Raw genomic sequence first — 24,639 nt, 5'->3', positions numbered from 1 at the left:
TTCGTTCTGGAGGTCCGTTCTTAACCTGAAGCACCACTTTAGCTAATGAGCTAGTTATTTAAACAAAAGTTTTTCTTACCATGAATTTCAGTTTACAGATGGGGGGCGACATTCCACCCTCCTCTATCTTCCTCCGCTTCAGTGCATTGCAGCATTTGTTGCCTCCAGTTGGTTTATGATTGACATGGGGAGGAACTTATGGGCCTGTCTCTGTAAACTGAACTTCAGGGTAAGAAAAAATTCTGTTTTAAAAATTATTTCTGATTCATTTTTTGATTGTTTTCAAGAGTTGTTTCTAGCAATAATGTTAGTGTTTCAGTCTCATTATAAGTCACATTCAGATTTGTTTATTTTTAAAATCCAGTCATTTCAAATATATATGTAGGAGAAATTCAAAAAGAGATTACCCACATATAAAAACCCAAAAGAAAAGGATGCAGTCTCCAGGTGGAAAGATAGGCCTTTATTGAAAAACAAATGTTCATGCAAAGAACCACATCCAAAACAATGTTTTTTTAATAAATACACTTCCAGATTGCACATGTCATTCCTATTAACCAATCACAGAATCACAGCAATCTTAATAGTTGCAACCCAATGTCACAATAATCATTTGGCTCTTCAGATCAACCCTCCTCATAATATATCATGTGATTACATATAACATTCAACAGTCCCCCTAGAGTCCAACACTTTATTCTTTTCAGAATTCCAGAACTGACATTTGCTATGTACAGGACCTAAAAGCAGCTGGTTCTGTAACGTAAAAAGTAGGCAGGCACAGGCTTTTTCAGTTTAGCAAGGCAATAGGCTAAAAAGAAAACAGAATAATCCAAATGCAGTTTTATGAAATTATTAGTTTCTCCAACGTATGCATGTTATAATGGAAACTTGGGCCAAAGTGTTGCCACAGGAACTAGGGAGCTAAAGATGCTTATGGCAGTGGGGCAGAAGGTCAAGGCTAAAGTCGTTGAGGGCAGAAACTGGAAAATACTGGTTCCTTCTGGAGTTTGTGGTCTCTCCTTCAATGGTGGTTTTTGAGAAGAGGTTGGATGGCCATCTCTTAGGGATGCTTGAAGTGAGATTCCTGTGTTGCAGAGGGTTGGACTGGATGACCCCAGGGTACTTGCAACTCTTGTAGGGACGCGGGTGGCAATGTGGTCTAAACCACTGAGCCTCTTAGGCTCTGCTGTTCCGTAAGTGTGCTGATGCTTCTTGGCATCAGTTGCTGTGATGTTCAGGCTGAAGAAAGCTTTTGTAGCTCCCGATCAACCAGGAGGGAGACAGCATGCCAGGCAGGCATGTATCTTTATCAAGGTCCTACTCGTGTAGGATGAGCCTAACATTGGTTATGGGCCCAGGGATCAGGGCCACAGACCCAGGGTCAGTAGAGGAAAGACTGGGGGCTGTTTTTGTCCGGGTTGGAGTTTTCTGTAACCGGCACCGTGAAGCAAGCCTCTTCAGAGATGGAAGAGAAAAAGCAGATAGACTGTGATCACAGCGGCTGCCGAAAAGTGAAAGTAGGCTGCCTGGAATGTTTGTGCAGCTTCCAAGTAGCTTGAACAGAGAAGCTTTGATTTATGACTGCTTCTGAGTGTTCTTGGCTCCGTTTAATCTCTGGGACAGACACTGAGCAGGAACAGATCCCATTCCCTAAGTTTATGTGGAGGGAACTGGGAGGAAGAAGTCCCATCCCCTGAGTTAGGGAAATGGGGGAAATAAAGGACCAAAGTGGTAAGGACCTAACAGAAGCAGAAGACACCAAGAAGAGGTGTCAAGAATACACAGAGGAATTGCTCCAGAAAGATATGGATGTCTCATACACCCCAGGTAGTGTGGTTGCTGACCTTGAGCCAGACATCCTGGAGAGTGAAGTCAAATGGGCCTTAGAAAGCACTACTAATATTCCTGCTGAACTATTTAAAACTTTAAAATATTATAGTGTTAAGGTGCTACACTCAATATGCCAGCAAGTGTAGAAAATTCAGCAGTGGCCAGAGGATTGGAGAATGTCAGTCTACATCCCAATTCCAAAGAAGGGATGTGCCAAAGAATGCTCCAACTTCCGCACAATTGCACTCATTTCACATGCTAGCAAGGTTATGCTTCAAATTCTACAAGGCAGGCTTAAGCAGTATGTGGACCAAGAACTCCCAGAAGTGCAAGCTGGATTTAGAAGAGGCAGAGGAACCAGAGACCAAATTGCAAACATGCACTGGATTATGGAGAAAGCTAGAGTTCCAGAAAAACATCGACTTCTGCTTCATTGACTAAGCAAAAGGATTTGACTGTGTTAACCACAGCAAACTATGGCAAGTTCTTAAAGAAATGGGAGTGCCTGATCACCTCATCTGTCTCCTGAAAAATCTCTATGAGGGAAAAGAAGCTACAGTTAGAACTGGATATAAAACAACTGATTGGTTCAAAATTGGGAAAGGAGTACAACAAGGCTGTATATTATCTCCCTGCATATTTCATTTATATGCAGAATTCATCATGCGAAAGGCTGGACTGGATGAATCCCAAGCCGGAATTAAGATTGCCGGAAGAAATATCAACAACCTCAGATATGCAGATGACACGACCTTGATGGCAGAAAGAGGAGGGTGCAAAATATGGTCTGAAGCTCAACAACAACAAAATGAAGATCATGGCCACTGGACCGATCACCTACTGGCAAATAGAAGGGGAAGAAATGGAGGCAGTGAGAGATTTGACTTCCTTGGGTTCCATGATCACTGCAGATGGTGACGGCAGTCACGAAATTAAATGACACCTGCTTCTTGGGAGAAAAGCAATGACAAACCTAGTGTCAGGAGTGCGTGCAGGAGCCAGGCCCTGTGACCAGAATGACTTTGCAGGACTGGGGCTTTCCTAAGTTTGTTCTGAAGAGGCAAGGCACAGCCGCACAAGTGAGTAACTCACAGCACCTGGTGGCAAGAGCCAGGAAGGGATATAAGGTCAGCATTTCCCTTCGGCTCTTTGCCACAGCAACACGTTTCCTGCCTTGCTGCGTTTGGCTTCTTGCTTCCCGACCCTTGACTTCGTGACTCCCTGCTTCCTGACCCTTGGACCTGTGGCTTCTGGACTCTCGTTCCTACTCCCACCCTGCCATCTTGCCCCCAGTCTCAACATCCTCAGCCGGGACTTCGGTTGCCCATAGACTGGACCGTGACACCTAGACAGCATCTTAAAAAGCAGGGACATCACCTTGCTGACAAAGGTCCGTTTAGTTAAAGCTCTGGTTTTATGTATGGAAGTGAGAGCTGGGCGATCAAGAAGGCTGATCGCCGAAGAATGGATGCTTTTGAATTCTGGTGCTGGAAGAGACTCTAGAGAGTCCCATGGACTGCAAGAAGATCAAACTTCTCCATTCTGAAGGAAATCAGCCCTGAGTGCTGACTGGAAGGACAGATCCTGAAGCTGAGGCTCCAATACTTTGGCCACCTCATGAGAAGAAAAGACTCCCTGGAAAAGACCCTGATGTTGGGAAAGATGAGCACAAGGAGAAGGAGACAACAGAGGATGAGATGGTGGGACAGTGTTCTCGAAGCTACCAGCATGAGTTTGACCAAATTGCGGGAGGCAGTGGAAGACAGGAATGCCTGGCGTACTCTGGTCCAGGGGGTCACAAAGAGTCAGACGCGACTAAGCAACAACTCTGCTTGATGTTTTATCATGTTTTCAATATTCTGTTGGGAGCTGCCCAGTGTGGCTGTGGGACACCAGCCAGATGGGCAGGGTACAAGTAATAAATTATTATTTTTTAAAAAAAATCTTTCAGTAGCACCTTAAAGACCAACTAAGTTTATTCATGCCTGGTATCTGAAGTAGTGTACATGCACACGAAAGCTCATACCAATAACAAACTTAGTTGGCCTTTAAGGTGCTACTGGAAGAATTTGTTTTATTTCGATCATGGCAGACCAACACAGCTACCTACCTGTATCTGTTGTTATTATTATTAGTTCTTTAAACATTCCAAGCACTGTTACTGTTGGGAGTCATTCTTCAAAGAAACAGTAAGGATGTTTGTACCTTTAAGAACTGTTTCTGTGAGCTTTGGGCAGATTAGTTACTGCTGGTCATGATTAGGAAGGAAAAGTTGCAGTTTGAACTTTGCCTGCAGAAAAACACCCACAAGCTTTGCTGTTTGTTGCTTTGTCATAAATCTTTATGTTGAGACAGTCTTCTGTCATCTGCCACCAGAGGAAAAAACCCCTCTAACAGTTATGGTTTCTCTGCTGTATGAAATTGTTGATGGGAGGTGAAACTAACCTTCCATCTGAAGCTCTTTCCGCATTCCAGGCACTGATACGGTTTCTCCCCTGTATGTCTTATTAGATGGGAAGTGAGGCTGTGGCTCTGACTGAATCTCTTTCCACATTCCAAGCACTGATAGGGTTTCTCCCCACTATGAATTCTTTGATGGGAAGTAAGACTATCCCTCCGACTGAAGCTCTTTCTACATTCCAAGCATTGATAGGGTTTCTCCCCAGTATGAATTCTTTGATGGGAAGTGAGTTTACTCTTATCACGAAAGCTCTTTCCACATTCCTGGCACTGATAGGGTTTCTGACCTGTATGAGTTTTTTGATGGCTCAGGAGATGGGCCCTTTGGGTGAAGCTCTTTCCACATTCCTGGCAATGATAGGGTTTCTCACCTGTATGAATTCTTCGATGGGCAGCAAGTATTCCAGTCCCACTAAAGCTCTTTCCACATTCCTGGCAATGATAGGGTTTCTCTCCTGTATGAATCCTTTGATGGATGGTGAGGTCGTGGCTGCGAATGAAGCTCTTTCCACATTCGAAGCATTTATATGGTTTCTGACCTGTATGAATTCTTTGATGGGAGGTGAGATTAGTCTTCTGAATGAAGCTCTTTCCACATTCATGGCACTGAAAATGTTTCTCCCCTGTATGAATTCTTTCATGGGAAGTAAGACTAGTCCTACAATTGAAGCTCTTTCCGCATTCCAAGCACTGATAGGGTTTCTCCCCTGTATGAATTCTTTGATGGGAAGTGAGACTACTCTTCTGATTGAAGCTCTTCCCACATTCCAAGCACTGATAGGGTTTCTCCCCTGTATGAATTCTTTGATGGTAAGTGAGACCATTCTTCTGTCTGAAGCTCTTTCCGCATTCCAGGCACTGATAGGGTTTCTCCCCTGTATGTTTTATTTGGTGGGAAGTGAGACTGTTGCTCTGACTGAAGCTCCTTCCGCATTCGAAGCACTGATAGGGTTTCTCCCCTGTATGAATTCGTTGATGGGAAGTGAGATGGCTACTGTGTCTGAAGTTCTTTCCACATTCCAAGCACTGATAGGGTTTCTCCCCTGTATGAATTCTGTGATGGGAAGTGAGCTCTGAGCTCTCTCTGAATCTCTTTCCACATTCCAAGCACTGATAGTGTTTCTCCCCTGTATGAATCCTTTGATGGGTTGTCAGAGTGCTCCTGTAACTGAAGCACTTTCTACATTCCAAGCATTGATAGGGCTTCTCTCCTGTATGAATTCTTTGATGGGAAATGAGAGTATCCTTCCGACTGAAGCTCTTTTCACATTGCAAGCACTGATGTAATTTCTCTCCACTGTGAGTTCGTTCGTGTGAAGTAAGGCTATGCCTCCAAATGAAGCTGTGTCCTTGATAGGAGGCGGACTGGGAGCTCTGACGGATGTTATCTCCACACCCTGAATATTGATTTGACTCCTCCTCTATGTGGATTCTGTTGTGGTCCCCTTTGTTCTTCCCTTCCAATTCATCAGCATCTGCAATCAAGAGAGAAGCTAATTAGAGCCTCAGGAAGAAATGAAGCACCAGATTATTGAACGATGTTAACGAATTAAAAAATTCCTTCCAGTAGCACCTTAGAGACCAACTAAGTTTGTTATTGGTATGCGCTTTTGTGTGCATGCACACTTCTTCAGATACACTGAAACAGAAGTCACCAGACCCTTATATATAGTGAGAGGGTGGGGAGGGGTATTTCTCAGAAGGGTGGTGGGAATTGGTGATTGGCTGATAGGTGTGGTAAACCTGTTGATGACTCTTAACGACTGCAATTGGTCTTACAGGAAAAAGCAAGGGGTGAGATGGCTAAAAATAGCTACATATACCATGTATAATGAGATAAGAATCCAATGTCTCTATTCAGACCAGGTATCTCCAGGGTTTTAAGTTTGGTAAGAAGTTGCAATTCAGCAACTTCTCTTTCCAGTCTATTTCTGAAATTCTTTTGTAATAAGACAGCTGCTTTGAGATCTTGTTTAGAATGTCCCAGGAGACTGAAGTGTTCTCCTACTGGTTTCTCTGTCTTATGATTCCTGATATCAGATTTATGTCCATTTATCCTTTGGTGTGGGAGGTGCTGTGGCTTAAGCCACAGGTCCTAGGACTTGCTGATTAGAATGTTGGAGGTTCGAATCCCCGCCACAGGGTGAGCTCCCATTGCTCAGTCCCTGCTCCTGCCAACCTAGCAGTATGAAAGCACAAAAAGTGCAAGTAGATAAATAGGCACTGCTCCGGCGGGAAGGTAATTGGCGTTTCCATGCGCTGCTCTGCTTCGCCAGAATCAGCTTCGTCATGCTGACCACTTGACCCGGAAGCTGTACACCGGCTCCCTTGGCCAATAAAGCAAGATGAGCGCCACAACCCCAGAGTCGGTCACGACTGGACCTGATGGTCAGGGGTCCCTCTACCTTTACCTCTTATCCTTTGGCATAGAGTTTGGCCTGTTTGTCCAGTCGTGACCCTATAAAATCTGAAGATGACATTTAAAAAAGCCTCGGTAGTTCAAAGAAGCCTGGTCATTGCTTAAAAAAGCTTGACAAAATGAAGAATATTCACAGAGAAAACAGTTGATATCCCTCCATTCAGGATTCACAGTGAGGATGTTGGAATCCCAGATGATGATTATGATAATTTATTTGTATTCCGCCCTTCCCGACCAAAGCCATGGTCAGAGCGGCTAACAACAGGTAAAAAAAAAATCTTAAAATCACACAGTCAATTAATTAAAATACATTTTTGAATTAATTCAGAATCATATTAATAGCAACCACCAGGTTAGAGTTCTATGAAGATTACAGAAGGAGAGAGGGGGTGAGACTGTGCCCTGGCCAAAGGCCTGGTGGAACAGCTCTGTCTTGCAGGCCCTGAGGAAAGATGTCAAGTCCCGCAGGGCCCTAGTCTCTTGTGACAGAGCATTCCACCAGATCAGAGCCACTGCTAAAATAGCCCTGGCTCTGGTTGAGGCCAGCCTAAACTTCCTGTGGCCCGGGACCTCGAAGATGTTTTTGTTTGAAGACCGTAAGGTCCTCCGTGGGACATACCAGGAGAGACGGTCCTGTAGGTACGAGGGTCCTAGGCCATAGAGAGCTTTAGTGGTTAAAACCCGCACCTTAAACCTGACCCTGTACTCTACTGGGAGCCAGTGCAGCTGGTATAGCACTGGGTGAATGTGATCCTGCTGTGAGGACCCCGTAAGGAGTCTGTCACGGGGCTGCCAGGGAATGCCCCAGAGCTGAGGGAGGGGGAAGAACAAGAGCCGTTAGAAAAGACAGGAGAGGGAGAGGAGGACAAGTAAGCGGAAGGAACTCAAGCGGCGAGGATGCTCCCGGATGCTGGAGACCATCAACACCACTCAACCAGTTCAGAGGGAGGACAGAGAGAGAGTCAATGCCCATTCCTTCAGCACAGGACAGAAGGGGGTTAAAATGTAGGGAACAAAGGAGGCGCTTGGGGCTTCCCAAGCTCCTCTGCTGGAAGAGGAGCCAAAAACTCCCACTGCCTGGATCTGCTACCGAGGATTCAAATGCATGAAGCTATGTCCTGTACCTTGTAAATATGTATGTAAATAAAGACTGCAAATATATCTCTGAGTGAGCAGAGGTATTTCTTGCGAAACGCTTCCAGACCCACCACAGAGTCCTGCCTTAGCATTCTGCACCTGCTGGAGTTTCTGGGTCAGTCTCAAGGGCATCCCCACATAGAGTGAGTTACAATAATCAAGCCTGGAGATGACTGTCGCGTGGATCACAGTGGCTAGGTCAGGGCGAGAGAAGTAAGGAGCCAACTGCTCAGCTTTTCATCTCCATCAAAAAAGCGAAGGTTCATCACACAGAGCAGGGCTCAGGAAGGTTTACCTTCCTGGGTCGGTTCAGCCCTGCGAAGATCCCGCCATGGTCTGGATGGCTCATGCGTCTGCGTCTGATTTCCGGCACCACGGAAGCGAGTCCCCGCTCTGGACTGGTTTAGTGCAGCAGGCGGGGACTCGCTGAGCGGGCGGCTTGGTTCGGGGGTGGCTTGTGGCCCGTTTAAATGACCCCCCCCCATGGGCTTCAGGTTACTGACCCCTGACAGAGGTATGTATGGAATTTCAAAACTGATTTTATGATCCAACAGGGAGTTTTACTGAGAGGGTCCATGATCCCACGATTCTCCTCCTTTACTTCCTTATGCAGAGCTCTTTGGACAGAATCCATGCCTTGTCTGTGAAACCTACACGCCATCAGCAGTTGCCTCACTCTGATTGGTCTAAATTTAAATTTATATGTAAATCACTTTCTTCAGTTTGAACCCCTGTCCTGTGTTCATGAGGAGACCAACTCCGTATTGTTTCATTGGTAACAGAAGAGGAAAAGTGACTATAACTCACACTAAATCTAAATACAACGGCCACAAGAGCTCCTGACTAGGCATTCAGCTATGCAATGTTGAATGCTCTCTGTTCTCTCCTGTTTCATTTTTTGTTCCAGTTTAAAACATTTCATGAACCCAGAACTCACACACTGACCGCTAATGATGAATCGTATGTTACAGATATTCCTACAAATAGATTCTGCTAGTTTTGAGATGTGCAAATGGCATGAGAAGACCCGGTCTACATCAGGGGTCGGCAAGCTTTACCTCACCTGGGCTGGTTCACTTTCACGGAGATCGCTCTGTGGGCAGGATCACGTGTGTAGACATGGGACTCACCAAGCGGACGGCTTGGGGGCGGCTCAGGGGCCAGTTATATGACCCCCGTGAGTCGCTTGCTGCCCGAGGATGGTAGATTGCTGACCCCGGTCTACATATTTCATCATTTAGTGGTCCTATGATCCTTGTTTTTAAAAGCAAATAAAAGTTATTCCAAAAAGAAAAGAAAAAAGCAACACATGGAGGACGCAGGATTAGGATTCAGTTCCAGAAATTTGTGTGCAGAAGTCCGATCCATGGAAAATGTGTAAAAGAAGTAACCTTAAACCTAAACAGCATACAGCCTATAACTTTAGACCGTATTCAAGTTAATAGAAAAAACAACAGCACTCTTTGTTCCATTTCTGTGGAAGAAGAACCAAAACTTCTTGTTGACATCTGTTATAATAAAGTTTGTTTGCAACCTGTTTTCCCAAAGAAAACCCACGGTCGCTCGTGATTCATACTCCATTGGGGATTTTGCCTGAGGGAAAGGGAAGCAGAGAGCTGGCCCAGCAGTGCCAGGGAGAGAAAGTGACGTTGCATCGTTGCAGCTTCCGATCGGCTCTTCCCATTTCAAGAGCCAATCAAAAGTCACGCCTTGGAAGTTGAACCGACTTCCAGAACGGATTCTGTTCGACTTCTGAGGTTCAACTGTATTCCTAGCCTGAAGATGACAAAGGCGCAGGCAGGAAGCAGGTGGAGGAGCCAAAAAAAGTGCTCCCCTTCTCCATCTCCATCCGCCTGCCTGTGTCCCCCCCCACCCCCAAACTGAGCAAGCCCTGATACCTCTCTGGCTCCTTCCATCCACGTCCCCAGCTCCACTCCCTTGGGACTCACCAGATCTCTCAGAGGTCCCTGGGAGGGAACGCTCAGAGGTTGTGGGGAGGGATGCAGGAGACAACCTGACCAGGTCAACCGTCCATCTTCCTCCTTCCATCCTCACTAGCTTTGCAGGATCCGTCTCTTTCATCCTTCCTTAGGTGTCAAAGAGCCAAAAGAAGCTGTAGGGTCCTGGGAGAGAAAAAGAAGCAAAGGGAGCTTCAGAGGCCCTGCAAGGATTCTCCTGCCCTAGATATTATCCTGCCCCTGGAGAAGCACAAATGGGGCAGCCCCTTCCCAACAGAAGCCCCATTTCTAAACATCTACAGTCATTCCCATTTCCTCTGTTTGCTCCTCACCCCACTTGCAAGCCTGGCATGGTCTGCACAGTAGTGACCTGAGAGTAGATCCCATCGAACTCAGGGGGATTATTGACAGAACTTGGTGCAAAAACCAGTCACCGTCCTGTCCCCAAGCCTGAAACCTGCAACCCCAGAGCATGGGCAGAAAAGAGCAGAGTAGATATTATATGTAGGTGCCCCCATGCTAGGTGCTTTCTATGGAGAGCCCTGTTCACAATCTTTGAGCTCTCTCATCGCAAGCCAGGCAGATGTTGTGGCCGTATCCGCCTCTGTCAGGGGTTGCATGGGGACCAAATCTATACGTGGAAGCAGAGGAGCCGGTGATGCCACATTTTTGAAATATCTTGAGACTAATACACCCCTCCTCCTTAGATATCGTCTGTGCTTATACACCATCTTCACAAGTCTCCAGTCCCAAAATGTGGCCCCCACCCTGGCATGGAAGCCATCAAAATATAGATCTTCCACGTGTCCTAAATCTCTTCTGTTCTTAAGACACCAGGCATGTAGACCCTTTAAAAAAAACTCCTGAGGTGAGCTTTGCACTCCTCTTCTGACAAGATTCTCAAAGGCGTAGGGTAGAACTAGTCTATTTTGAGATAACACCAATTTCCATTTCTTGTTTATCAAAACCCACAGACCCTCCGCTAGATTTTCTCCCAGAAGGTTTTACAAGTACCTATCAGGATAGTAAGGATTTTATCACAGTCGGGGGAGGGGGAAGGATTTTATGTGTTCCATGTCCTCTGTTAGTAGCACAAGGCACCCAGTTATTGATAATCGCTCCTCATTTGTCCCAGAATGTTGGGAGAAGGAGTCTTTTATCCTTGCTTTAGCATTTCTTGAAAATACATATGAAATTTGCTTTGACATTAGTTTGTCTACTTGTTTAGCCTGAATAGGGGAGAGACATGTGTTGTTGCATCTGGGACAGAGGAAGTGGTCCGGTTGTGACGCTGCAGATGCAGACGGGCTTTTCTTCTCCCTGTGCTCCCCCCATGTGCAAATGTTCCCATCGGGCTGCAGCCTCTGTTCACAAATGTGACTTCTCAGTCTGAAGGGGGTTTATCTGCATGCCCCGTTTTTCTTGACCCAAAGCCCCCTCCCCAAAAAGGAAGGCAGCATCTGAATCCCAAGGAAGAACAGAGCTGCAGACCTCCTGCGAACTCACCCCCTCCCTGGCTTGGCAGAGAGGACAAGGGAGGACCAGTGTCGTGTAGTGGTTAAGAGCGGTGGACTCGTAATCTGGGGAACCGGGTTCGCGTCTCCGCTCCTCCACCTGCAGCTGCTGGGTGACCTTGGGCCAGTCACACTTCTTGAAGTCTCTCAGCCCCACTCACCCCACAGAGTGTTTGTTGTGGGGGAGGAAGGGAAAGGAGAATGTGAGCCGCTCGGAGACTCCTGAAGGGGAGTGATAAAGTGGGATATCAAATCCAAACTCCTCCTCTTCTTCTCTCTTCTCCCCCCACCCTGCATGATCTGAACAGGGACCCCAATCTCCCCATTGCACTCTCGGGTGGGGGGAAGAGAGAGGAGACTCACCGGATTCCAGGAGGGGCCCCAAGGAAGCTTTTGCAAAGGAGAGAGAAGAAAGCCACCTCCTCTCGGATTGCAGGAAGGGATGTGGGAGGGAGGGAATTTAGCCATGGAGGACCTTGACCCCCCCTTCACTTCCTGTCCTCTCTAGGAATCCAGCTTTGCTCCTTTTAACCCTTGCAAAGCCGAGGGCACCCCCTCCCTCTCCGCAGTTTTCCTGCTTCTGCGCCTGCGCTCAAGGGGCTGCCCCCGTCTGTGCCAAGGACTCTGCCCCAAGGAGCCCACATCTGATCCAGACACACCGAAAGAGAGACGGGGGTGGCCATGGGGGGGTTACCTTGGCTCTCCCCCTCCTCCAACATAGAGGCTCCTGAATCCCAAGGAAAGGCTGGGAGGGAGAAGAGGCTAAGAAATGGCTCCATCAAGACACCCCTCAAAAAAACAAGACACCCTCCCGATCAGCGAGTGGGGGGGGAAGAATGGACGGGGGGGGGGCTTCCCAGCCAGGAGATCCCTCCCCCTCCGGAAATAATCTCTGCAGCCCAGGAAGAGAGACAGAGGAGGAAGTGTCCCATGCGAGGAATGAAACAGACACGCCATCCTGGGGGGGGGGGAGGTGTGGAAGCCCCCCCCCCCCGTAAAAGCACCACAGGCAGGAAAGGCGAAGCCCACTATTGGGGAGGGAGGGAGGGAGAGGGGCACATGCTGCTCACGGGGCAGCCCCCCCCACTCTGGGACTCTTCCCCCCCCCTCCCAACTCCATCCTTTCCCTGCGTTTCCTGTCAGAAAACCAGTTTATACTGGGCTCTCAGAACCATTTGACCCCATTTCTCACCCCAGAGCAGGACCAATCAGAAGCCTCTCCCTTTGAGAGCTGGCCAATCCCCTTTCAGATTCCCCTGGGCCTCCTCCTCCTCTCCTTTGCCAGGTTTCCTGAGGGAGTTTCCCCCCTGAGTTTCCCTCTTGGCTGCTCCCCCTCCCTGCTTCTCCTTCGTTTCTCCTTCTCTTAATGCCCCCCCCCCAATGTCTGGGGAAGGGAAGAGTTTGGGGGCAGCTGCATCCCCCCCCCATGGCCAGGCAGGCCCAGGAGGAACCCACGGAGGCAGCAGGGCCAGGAGATGGCGTTTCCTGCTCTTTTCTGAAAAAGGCGGTGTTACAGGAAAATCCGAGGGCTCCCTTGGACGAAACAAAGACACCAACCAGAGCAAGTCAGAGCAAAACAGCAGCCAGTAGGCTTGGTCTTTATTAAAGGAATGACTGTCGCGACAGGACTCCCACCGCCCACGAGGTGAAGCAAGATGGAAGCCCCGAACAAAAGAAGACCCTAACTTTTATTAGTTGCTAATCCCCTAAGCTACACCCTCAGAATTACATCACATTTACATCACGATTATATTAAAAATAGGAGGAGTCGGGGAGGGGCTGCACAGGTAACCCGAGTGTCCTGACACCTGGCCGGAGCCTCCCTTCCCCTCCCCGTATGAGTCATGTACGAAAACAAAGGAAAAGGACGAAGTTTCCTGCCCCCTGAGGGGAATCCGGTCACAGTCCTTTGTGAGAGTCCGCGCGGAATACACCAAGATATGCAGTTCATTGTGTCCTTGATAGCCTTCTGTCTGAGTCCATCACCGATGACTATCAGGGTGGTCACGTCTACTAGGGAGGAACACAGAGTACGTGACTGCTCGGTCAAGGGATTATGGCCACTTGATATCAGACCACCCCCCTTTGATAGTCTTTGTAATATCCAGCAGAATAAAAGTGGTCCGGTGAAAATCCGAAGTACGGCTGATTTTTAGTGAATTTACAAAGAATATTGTCCTTGAAGTTCAAAGCGCTTTCGCCTTCAGGAAGTAGCTTGCTACATTTTGATTAGATCAGTCACGGTCAATTGAACTCGGAAACTTTGTATTGAGAGCTGTCAAAGGTAAGGAGGAGAGCAGCAGTAGCCTGCAGTACCTGCGTGGCTGCCGCAAGGGGCGCTGTTCGGTAATGTTGATTGGCTGAGGCGGGCGCTGATTGACAGCTGAATTCGGTCGTCCGGTCTACTCATAATAAAAATAGGGCTATGCGGAGCGCTATAGCGGGAAGCTGTCAAGCTAGCGCTTCCTTATTTACGGAAGGCTTTAAGGGATGGCCCTCTAAAGGGACATCTCCAGGGTCAGGAAGGGGAGATGTGTGCGTGTGTGAGTGTGGTGCTTGTCTAACACGTGTCAGTGAGATGAGGGGGGGGTTTCCGGCGACAGCGGGAACGCCATTTTGTTTCATCTGGAGGCCCCAGCTGCTCGCAGAGACGTCATGGCTCCCTGTGGACCTCGGGGGTCCCACGCTCTCGGGGGTCTCTTCTCCCAGCGAAGGAGGGTGGCAGTTTCGGGGGCCAGCGCTCACGGGGCGTCCTCAGCCGCCTTCCTGCCATGATGGCTTTGCCTCCGCAGAACAGCCTTGCTCCTCGCCAGACCCCTTCTGGCTCCTCAGGATCCCAGGAGCCCTTTCTGGGCGGACCTCGATTATTCTTCCCCCTCAGGCGGTAGTTCAACAGGAGAAGTCGCTTCCACTCCAGATCCCTGCAGGTCTCAGGGGGCCACTGGAACCCAGTGGGGAGACTGAGGGGAACTGGCTGAACTGGGAACCTCCCAGTCCAGCCCAGAGAATATAGAGAGGGAGCTCTCAGAAGAGGAAGACATTGCGGAGAAGAACCAGACTTGGCTGCTCTCTGCGAGGAATGAAACAGACACGCCATCCTGGGGGGGGGGGAGGTGTGGAAGCCCCCCCCCCCGTAAAAGCACCACAGGCAGGAAAGGCGAAGCCCACTATTGGGGAGGGAGGGAGAGGGGCACATGCTGCTCAGGGGGCAGCCCCCCCCCTCTGGAACTCTTCCCCCCCTTCCCAACTCCATCCTTTCCCTGCCTTTCCTGTCAGAAAACCAGTTTATACTGGGCTCTCAGAACCATTTGACCCCATTTCTATATCAATGATGGAGATTTCCTACACATTAAATTTGAAAAGAAAAATACGGTTGTTTACTACGTGGCCAAAATCATTTCTAAATATAATACAACCGATTTTCAAGTGTCATATCTCAGGGGGAAACCAGGATCTTGTATGTTGTTTTGCAGTTGCCAAAACCAAATTTATGAAAGGGCTCATCTCTTTATCCTTCATCTCTTTACAGTGGTACATCGGGTTAAGAACTTAATTCGTTCTGAAACTGTTCTTAACCTGAAGCACCACTTTAGCTAATGAGCTAGTTATTTAAACAAAAGTTTTTCTTACCATGAATTTCAGTTTACAGATGGGGGGGCGACATTCCACCCTCCTCTATCTTCCTCCGCTTCAGTGCATTGCAGCATTTGTTGCCTCCAGTGGAGGCAGCTGTTGGTTTATGATTGACATGGGGAGCAACTTATGGGCCTGTCTCTGTAAACTGAACTTCAGGGTAAGAAAAAATTGTGTTTTAAAAATTATTTCTGATTCATTTTTTGATTGTTTTCAAGAGTTGTTTCTACCAATAATGTTAGTGTTTCAGTCTCATTATAAGTCACATTCAGATTTGTTTATTTTTAAAATCCAGTCATTTCAAATATATTTGTAGGAGAAATTCAAAAAGAGATTACCCACGCATAAAAACCCAAAAGAAAAGGATGCAATCTCCAGGTGGAAAGATAGGCCTTTATTGAAAAACAAATGTTCATGCAAAGAACCACATCCAAAACAATGTTTTTTTAAAAAAATACACTTACAAATTGCACATGTCATTCCTATTAACCAATCACAGAATCACAGCAATCTTAATAGTTGCAACCCAATGTCACAATAATCATTTGGCTCTTCAGATCAACCCTCCTCATAATATATCATGTGATTACATATAACATTCAACAGTCCCCATAGAGTCCAACACTTTATTCTTTTCAGAATTCCAGAACTGACATTTGCTATGTACAGGACCTAAAAGCAGCTGGTTCTGTAGAGAGCCAGTGTGGTGTAGTGGTTAAGAGCGGTAGTCTCGTAATCTGGAGAACCGGGTTCGAGTCTCCGCTCCTCCACATGCAGCTGCTGGGTGACCTTGGGCCAGTCACACTTCTCTGAAGTCTCTCAGCCCCACTCACCTCACAGAGTGTTTGTTGTGGGGGAGGAAGGGAAAGGAGAATGTTAGCCGCTTTGAGACTCCTTAAAGGGAGTGAAAGGCGGGATATCAAATCCAAACTCTTCTTCTTCTTCTTCTTCTAACGTAAAAAGTAGGCAGGCACAGGCTTTTTCAGTTTAGCAAGGCAATAGGCTAAAAAGAAAACAGAATAATCCAAATGCAGTTTTATGAAATTGTTATTTTCTCCAACGTATGCATGTTATGATGGAAACTTGGGCCAAAGTGTTGCCACAGAAACTAGGGAGCTAAAGATGCTTATGGCAGTGGGGCAGAAGGTCAAGGCTAAAGTCTTTGAGGGCAGAAACTGGAAAATACTGGTTCCTTCTGGAGTTTGTGGTCTCTCCTTCAATGGCGGTTTTTGAGAAGAGGTTGGATGGCCATCTCTCAGGGATGCTTGAAGTGAGATTCCTGTGTTGCAGAGGGTTGGACTGGATGACCCCAGGGTACTTGCAACTCTTGTAGGGACGCGGGTGGCCCTGTGGTCTAAACCACTGAGCCACTTGGGCTCTGCTGTTCCGTAAGTGTGCTGATGCTTCTTGGCATCAGTTGCTGTGATGTTCAGGCTGAAGAAAGCTTTTGTAGCTCCAGATCAACCAGGAGGGAGACAGCATGCCAGGCAGGCATGTATCTTTATCAAGGTCCTACTCGTGTAGGATGAGCCTAACATTGGTTATGGGCCCAGGGATCAGGGCCACAGACCCAGGGTCAGTAGAGGAAAGACTGGGGGATGTTTTTGTCCGGGTTGGAGTTTCTTGGAACCGGCACCGTGAAGCAAGCCTCTTCAGAGACGGAAGAGAAAAAGCAGATAGACTGTGAGTACAGCGGCTGCCGAAAAGTGAAAGTAGGCTGCCTGGAACGTTTGTGCAGTTGCCAAGTAGCTTGAACAGAGAAGCTTTGATTTATGACTGCTTCTGAGTGTTCTTGGCTCCGTTTAATCTCTGGGACAGACACTGAGCAGGAACAGATCCCATTCCCTAAGTTTATGTGGAGGGAACTGGGAGGAAGAAGTCCCATCCCCTGAGTTAGGAAAATGGGGGAAATAAAGGACCAAAGTGGTAAGGACCTAACAGAAGCAGAAGACACCAAGAAGAGGTGTCAAGAATACACAGAGGAATTGCTCCAGAAAGATATGGATCGTACACCCCAGGTAGTGTGGTTGCTGACCTTGAGCCAGACATCCTGGAGAGTGAAGTCAAATGGGCCTTAGAAAGCACTACTAATAACAAGGTCAGTGGAGGTGATGATATTCCCACTGAACTATTTAAAACTTTAAAATATTATAGTGTTAAGGTGCTACACTCAATATGCCAGCAATTGTAGAAAACTCAGCAGTGGCCAGAGGATTGGAGAATGTCAGTCTACATCCCAATTCCAAAGAAGGGATGTGCCAAAGAATGCTCCAACTACCGCACAATTGCGCTCATTTCACATGCTAGCAAGGTTATGCTTCAAATTCTACAAGGCAGGCTTAAGCAGTATGGGGACCGAGAACTCCCAGAAGTGCAAGCTGGATTTAGAAGAGGCAGAGGAACCAGAGACCAAATTGCAAACATGCACTGGATTATGGAGAAAGCTAGAGAGTTCCAGAAAGACATCTACTTCTGCTTCATTGACTAAGCAAAAGGATTTGACTGTGTTGACCACAGCAAACTATGGCAAGTTCTTAAAGAAATGGGAGTGCCTGATCACCTCATCTGTCTCCTGAAAAATCTCTATGAGGGAAAAGAAGCTACAGTTAGAACTGGATATAAAACAACTGATTGGTTCAAAATTGAGAAAGGAGTACAACAAGGCTGTATATTATCTCCCTGCTTATTTCATTTATATGCAGAATTCATCATGCGAAAGGCTGGAGTGGATCAATCCCAAGCCGGAAATAAGATTGCCGGAAGAACTATCAACAACCTCAGATATGCAGATGACACAACCTTGATGGCAGAAAGAGGAGGGTGCAAAATATGGTCTGAAGCTCAACAACAACAAAATGAAGATCATGGCCACTGGGCCGATCACCTACTGGCAAATAGAAGGGGAAGAAATGGAGGCAGTGAGAGATTTTACTTCCTTGGGTTCCATGATCACTGCAGATGGTGACGGCAGTCACGAAATTAAATGACACCTGCTTCTTGGGAGAAAAGCAATGACAAACCTAGTGTCAGGAGTGCGTGCAGGAGCCAGGCCCTGTGACCAGAATGACTTTGCAAGACTGGGGCTTTCCTAAGTTTGTTCTGAAGAGGCAAGGCGCAGCCGCACAAGTGAGTAACTCACAGCACCTGGTGGCAGGAACCAGGAAGGGATATAAGGTCAGCATTTCCCTTCGGCTCTTTGCCACAGCAACACGTTTCCTGCCTTGCTGCGTTTGGCTTCTTGCTTCCCGACCCTTGACTTCGTGACTCCCTGCTTCCTGACCCTTGGACCTCTGGCTTCTGGACTCTCGTTCCTACTCCCACCCTGCCATCTTGCCCCCAGTCTCAACATCCTCAGCCGGGACTTCGGTTGCCCATAGACTGGACCGTGACACCTAGACAGCATCTTAAAAAGCAGGGACATCACCTTGCTGACAAAGGTCCGTATAGTTAAAGCTATGGTTTTATGTATGGAAGTGAGAGCTGGGCCATCAAGAAGCCTGATCGCTGAAGAATGGATGCTTTTGAATTCTGGTGCTGGAAGAGACTCTAGAGAGTCCCATGGACTGCAAGAAGATCCAACCTATCCATTCTGAAGGAAATCAGCCCTGAGTGCTGACTGGAAGGACAGATCCTGAAGCTGAAGCTGAGGCTCCAATACTTTGGCCACCTCATGAGAAGAGAAGACTCCCTGGAAAAGACCCTGATGTTGGGAAAGATGGAGGGCACAAGGAGAAGGAGACAACAGAGGATGAGATGGTTGTTCTCAAAGCTACCAACATGAGTCTGACCAAACTGCGGGAGGCAGTGGAAGACAGGAGTGCCTGGCGTGCTCTGGTCCAGGGGGTCACAAAGAGTCAGACACAAGTAAAGAACAACGCCACTTGATGTTTTATCATGTTTTCAATATTCTGTTGGGAGCTGCCCAGCGTGGCTGCGGGACACCAGCCAGATGGGCAGGGTACAAGTAATAAATTATTATTTTTTTAAAAAAATCTTCCAGTAGCACCTTAAGGACCAACTAAGTTTATTCATGCCTGGTATCTGAAGTAGTGTACATGCACACGAAAGCTCATACCAATAACAAACTTAGTTGGCCTTTAAGGTGCTACTGGAAGAATAAAAAATAAAAAAAATTATTAAACGGTCACAGACCAGATTAACTCGTACAGCTAGTCAACGAAGCATAACACCGGAAAAAACAAAGAACAATTTCAATACAAATTAGGCCATAACAGCAATTTAAAATTAGACAACATACATAAAATTAAGTATTTGCCTTCGCCTGCATATTGACATTGGAAAGCTCTTGTTTCCTGCGCCTAATAGCGGCTACACAAAATTTGGCCACATTGGTCGTAATTTCAGGAACCTTATCTTCTATCAAGGCTCTCAGACGTTGGAGTTCTGGTTCATTTTTACGCTTTTGTAAAACTGGGGCAATAAAGGTCAGGCGTAGATCCTCGTAGTAACTACAGTGCAGTAATACATGCAGACTTGTTTCCACTTCCGATGAGCCACATGGACAAACACGTGACTCATATGGTTTGCCCTCATATCTGCCTAGCAGCAGGGCAGAGGGCAGAACGTTAAATCTGGCCAGGGTAAAGGAGTGTCTGTACTTTGGTATTTGTAGATCAGCCAAATAATTTGCGGGTGAGAACCCTCTCCCAAAGTCTCTAATTATGGCATGTTTTTCCATTTTGCCCATATGACATTGCAGCTCTATGTCCCTAATGCGTTGGAGCACTTGACTTCTGGCTCTCTCATATCCTGCCGCTATCAAGATCTGCGGGGAGAATCCCAAGCTTCTTATCTTTTCAAACAGGGAAGCTTTCCAGGTGGAGTGAAAGGTGTCTAAGAGTGTTAAAGGAGCCAAACCGACCGGGGAAAAAATAAGTTTTAACCAGTAGTGTATCTTTAGAATCCACAGCCGCGCATTAACGGGTGGTTGTCCAACTTCTAAGCGGACAGCTATATTAGATACACGGGGGGGGGGGGATCCCCAATAAACACCGATAGAATTTTGTTTGAAATGCCTCCATAGGCGCAAAATTTTTAAAACTGCAAACCTGGGATCCATAAGTAAGTTGTGGGAGTATTTTTGCAGCAAAAACCTGAGAGGCCGCCGGAACGTATTTACCCCCTTTCCCGTGGAAAAATCTTCTAAGGGCTTTATTGGCCCTTCCTGCATTGGCAATGGCGTTTTTCATCTGTTGATGCCACGAGACCCTTTCCTGAAAAGTTATTCCCAGGTATTTGAAAGTTGCTACCTGGTCAATAGGTTGACCGTTAATTCTCCATTTGTGTTTCCTTCTTTTTTTTGAAAACACCATAATTTTGGATTTGCTGTAATTTATTGCTAGTTCTTCCGCTTGACAGTAGTCAGCAAGTGATCTCAAAAGCTTCCTCAAGCCAACGCAGGAAAAGGAAAGTAGGACTGCATCGTCCGCATACAGAAGCACTGGGAGGGGTATACCTGCCAGTTTGGGAGGGTGGGCATTTTCTTTCGCCATATTTACTGCTAGAGAGTTGATATAAAAATTAAATAGCGTTGGCGCGAGGACACATCCTTGTTTAACCCCATGAAGCGTTTGAATCTCTTTGGTTAGATGGCCTGACCGATCGCATCTTACCCTCACCCTGGTGTTTTCGTATAGTCCACGGATAAGGCGTAATAAGCGTTTATCTACGTTTGTAGCGCCAAGCTTTTCCCAGAGTCTATCCCTTGGTATTAAATCAAAAGCTGATTTAAAATCCACAAATGCTGCATATAAAGACCCCCCTTTTCTAGAGTATTTGTCTGCCAGGTGTTGAAGGGTAAGGGCCTGGTCTATAGTTGAACGCTTTGCTCTAAAACCAGCTTGAGCTTCTGATAAAATATGCTCTCTTTCCATCCACTCCACTAATTTATCACATAAATGAGCAGCGTACAGTTTACTACTGATACTTAATAGGCTGATTGGTCTATAGTTAGCTGGCTCAGTTCTGCTTCCTTTCTTGAATATTGGAATGATAATAGCTAAACCCCAATCCTCAGGGATAATAGCCGCTTGATTTATACTAGTGAACAAGGCGGCTAGCACAGGGGCCCACCATTCAACGTTTGCCTTAAGAATTTCTGGTGGGATATTGTCAGCACCCGGGGCTTTCCCTGATTTAAGAGATTGAATAAGGCCAGTAATTTCTTCTATGGTTACAGGGGGCCATTCCTTGCCAATTTCGCTTGAAGCAGGAAGCAGAACTGGGGCCAGTTGATTTGGTGAATATAGTGAAAGGAAATAGGCCTCCCATGCTCCAGCGGGTATAGAGTATTCGACCTCAATCGGGGAGTCTCTCCAGCTTTTTGCCACAGTTTTCCAAAATGTGGCAGAATCTTTCCTTTGGGAGGCCTCCACTAGGCACTGCCATTCCTCCCTTTGCGCCTGGAGCTTTTTCTTGTTAATCAAAGCTTTATAGCTGCGTTTTAACTCAAACCAGTCTAATGGAAGCGAAGGTAAGTTCGCTAACCTATAGTTCCTGTACTTATCCAGCAGGAGGCGTTTCATAGCCATGCATTCTTGGTCAAACCAAGGTTTGGATTTATGAAAGTGTAGAGATTGCCATGACGTTTTTTTGTTGGTCAGATAAGGTTGTAGCGACGAAATCAGTTCCCGGAACATGTCTAATCTAGCCTCAGGAGTTGGGGAATTGACAAGGTTCTCCTTTCTAGCAAGAAAAGTATCTGAGTGAAGTCTTTCCGATATTTCATCACTCAATTTGCTGGACCATTTAATGCGTGAGTATCTTAGCTCCATGTTTTTGAAACATGGGGCTACAAGTTTATCAGAGCATAATAAATCTTTTCTTACATCCAGTATTAAACAGATGGTCGCTGTCAACCCTCTCCACTACTTTACATTCCCGTGCTCTGCTCAGAAGGTTAGATGACACCAGGACGTAATCAATAGTGGAGGCTCCCCTGTTGGATATAAATGTAAATTCCCCACTGGGTTCTCTGTCGACACGACCATTTAATACAGTCAAATCCAGATTGTTGGAAAAACGTAGAAGACATAGGCCTGCGTAGTTGCAGCCCTTGTCTTTTGAGAGCCTTGGGGGAATAGAATGGGCTTCTTCAGAAATGGGAGGTACGTCATGAAAATGGGCATATAACGCTTCGTCTGATTGGCCAATTCTGGCATTTAAATCCCCAGCCAGCAGCACTGCCGCTGCAGGAGTTTGATTCATTAGCTCATCGACATGATTCTATCCTATGCCAGAGATTTTTAATAGGCTGCTTGCCTCTTTGGGGAGGGGCATATATATTAATCAAAAGAAGTGTGCAATACCTGCATTTCATTAATAATGCCATGGCCACACTGCTCAGCAGCTCCAGCTCGACGAAAGATGCTCTCAGCCTTGTGGATATTAGAATGCCTAGCCCACCCTTAGCTCGTCCCCCTTTGTTGCTTGGTGAACCTGCGAGCGAAAATGAGGCAAAACCATTTACCTCTAAATTCCCTGTTAGCCATGTCTCTTGCAGGAAGACTATATCATGCTCTTGAATAAAGTTGACAAATGATTGGTCAGTCGCCTTATTAAGCCAACCAGCAATGTTCCATGATAAAAATTTAAGATTGGCTTTATCACAATCGAGTCTTTGTCAATTATTAGCTAACGTACTTTTAGGGTTTGTCGCTTTATGTGTCGGTCGCCTATCGTCTTTGTAAGGCGGGCTATCCAGCCGTTCTATGATTTCAATAGGTGGATGCAAAGTGCTCACGTTTGTGAACACCGGATCTTTATTATGCATAAATTCCTTCTGTGGATACTCTGTTGCGGCCTGATTTTGGCCCAATTCTGTTTCGTCTAGGTATCTCATTTTGTCCCATACGTCTGGTGGGGTCACCTTAAGGATATTTCTCCTTCGGGGGGGGTGATGGAGTGCTCCCCTTGAAGGGTGGCACTTTCTCTCTTGGTGGAAAGTTAATTTCCGCTTTAATCTGAAGGTTACGTGTTGTGGACTTTTTTTGGTCCCCCGTAATAACCTCGTTGCCTGAAGCTCTCTCGGTCAGCTTGTCTCTTAGCTTGTCTAGTCTTCCCAAGACGTCAGTTTGTATTAATGGTGGGAACGTCCAGAATTGGTCAATTAGGATATTTTCTTCCATAGTAAAGAAGTCCTCACCTTTGTTTGCAGGGCAATGCGGGTTCTGTTTGTCAGGCCAGAATTTTGAGGGTTGTTTCCCCTTTCTGAGATTTGCCTGCTTAGTTTTCAAAAGGGGGCTCAAAGGAGCCTTATTTTCAAAGAGCCTAAGTATTGTTGTCCGTGCTTTTAAAAAGGCAGGTCTTGACCAAAAAATGAACTTGGCCAGGTTCTGATCCCTAAAAGTGGTCAGTGCTCTCACTTAGTGACCATCATAATGTAAATATTCCACTGAGGTGATATCATTAGCATTAACCATTCCTGGCAGTATGTCATTTAGACTAGATACAAAGTTCATTATTCGCTGTTTCCCTGTAAGGAAGCCCTTAGGCTTCGGGAAGTTTGTGAATACCAGTTTTTGGGGATTTAGGATCAAATTCCAATCTCTTTCCTGACTGGAGGCTTGCCAGGTCTGAAGCGGGGTATCATCTCTACTAAACGCTTCCTCTTCCCCGCTGTTCGATTTGCGAAGTGTTTTATTGCCTTCATAGGTAGAGGCCTCTACTTCCGCAGCATCAGGTTTATTAAAAAGTTGGTTATCCAGGGACTGAGTTGTTACTTCTGCCTTCTGCCTTGCTACTGGAGTCAGCCTTGACGAGTCCTCCTTAGCCGGTTGCTGTACAACTATCTTTGTTTCTCTCTTTTTACCCTTCTTTTTGCTGCTCCGAGTGGTCGAGTTATTTGGGGCCGAGGGAAGGAGTTTAAACAATTTCTGCCAATGGATGTTTCGATTACTGCAGGTGTACTTGGCTTTCCTTGTTGTTTTGATATTTTTACTTTTCTTTACTTTCTTCACTTTTACCCTTGAGTTATGTCTTTGCAGATTCTCCTTTATTACTGGTTTGTTCGTCCCCACTAGCTCAACTGTTTTATGTTCTTGTGACATATCATTTAATTTTGTCTCTTTTGATTGAGGTGTGAAATTTTCTACTAATGTCAGCAGTAGCCCATTTGTTATTGTTAGATAATTTTTTATGTTGGCAAGATCAGTACTTATTGCTAGGAAATAATCCAAAGGGCGGCCGTCGCTCAATTCTGTTTGAGAGAATTTTGAAATAGGTATCTGGTTTTGATGGGTTGATGTATTTTCTTCCGTGGGCAGCTGTTCCTTAGAAATAGAGGTATTTCCCTCCTGAAGTTCCTCGGCTAAAGCTAGTTCTTGCGCTAGGCTGCATTGGGAGTTAATATTTCCAGTATCTTGATATATCTCTTTAAAATTAGACGTCCAATCAAGAACAGTAAGAGAGGGGGGTATTACTTCATCAAGAATTAACTCTTTTTGTGGACTCATGTCCTCCTCCATCTTGGGAAAGTAATTTGTGATTTTGCTTTGTCTTTTACCAGGGCCCGAGGGGCTGATTGCCGGGTCAGGCAATATACCCAACTCCTTATATGTTCTTCTAGTGAAAACCATGGTAGAAGTTGTCATGATATAGAGAGAGGGCAGTTTACCCCGGGTGCGACTGCCTTAAATTGGGGGGCAAGTGGAGGTATCAATCTATT

General features: G+C 46.4%; 1 protein-coding gene across 1 annotated transcript in view; it reads right to left on the bottom strand.

Annotated features, from left to right (window-relative positions):
• The window catches only part of LOC308580517 (uncharacterized protein), a 49,523-nt gene that overhangs the window by 16,854 nt on the left and 8,030 nt on the right, over positions 1-24,639 (bottom strand). Inside the window, exon 2 of the mRNA XM_081182251.1 lies at positions 9,799-9,936. Within this exon, the coding sequence (XP_081038377.1) occupies positions 9,799-9,936 (138 nt within the window). The remainder of the gene's footprint in view (positions 1-9,798; positions 9,937-24,639) is intronic.

The sequence above is a fragment of the Podarcis bocagei genome, assembly GCF_964188305.1.
Source record: "Podarcis bocagei genome assembly, chromosome: 2".
Classification (NCBI taxonomy): Eukaryota; Metazoa; Chordata; class Lepidosauria; order Squamata; family Lacertidae; genus Podarcis; species Podarcis bocagei.
This window is presented reverse-complemented; position numbering and strand designations above follow the sequence as displayed.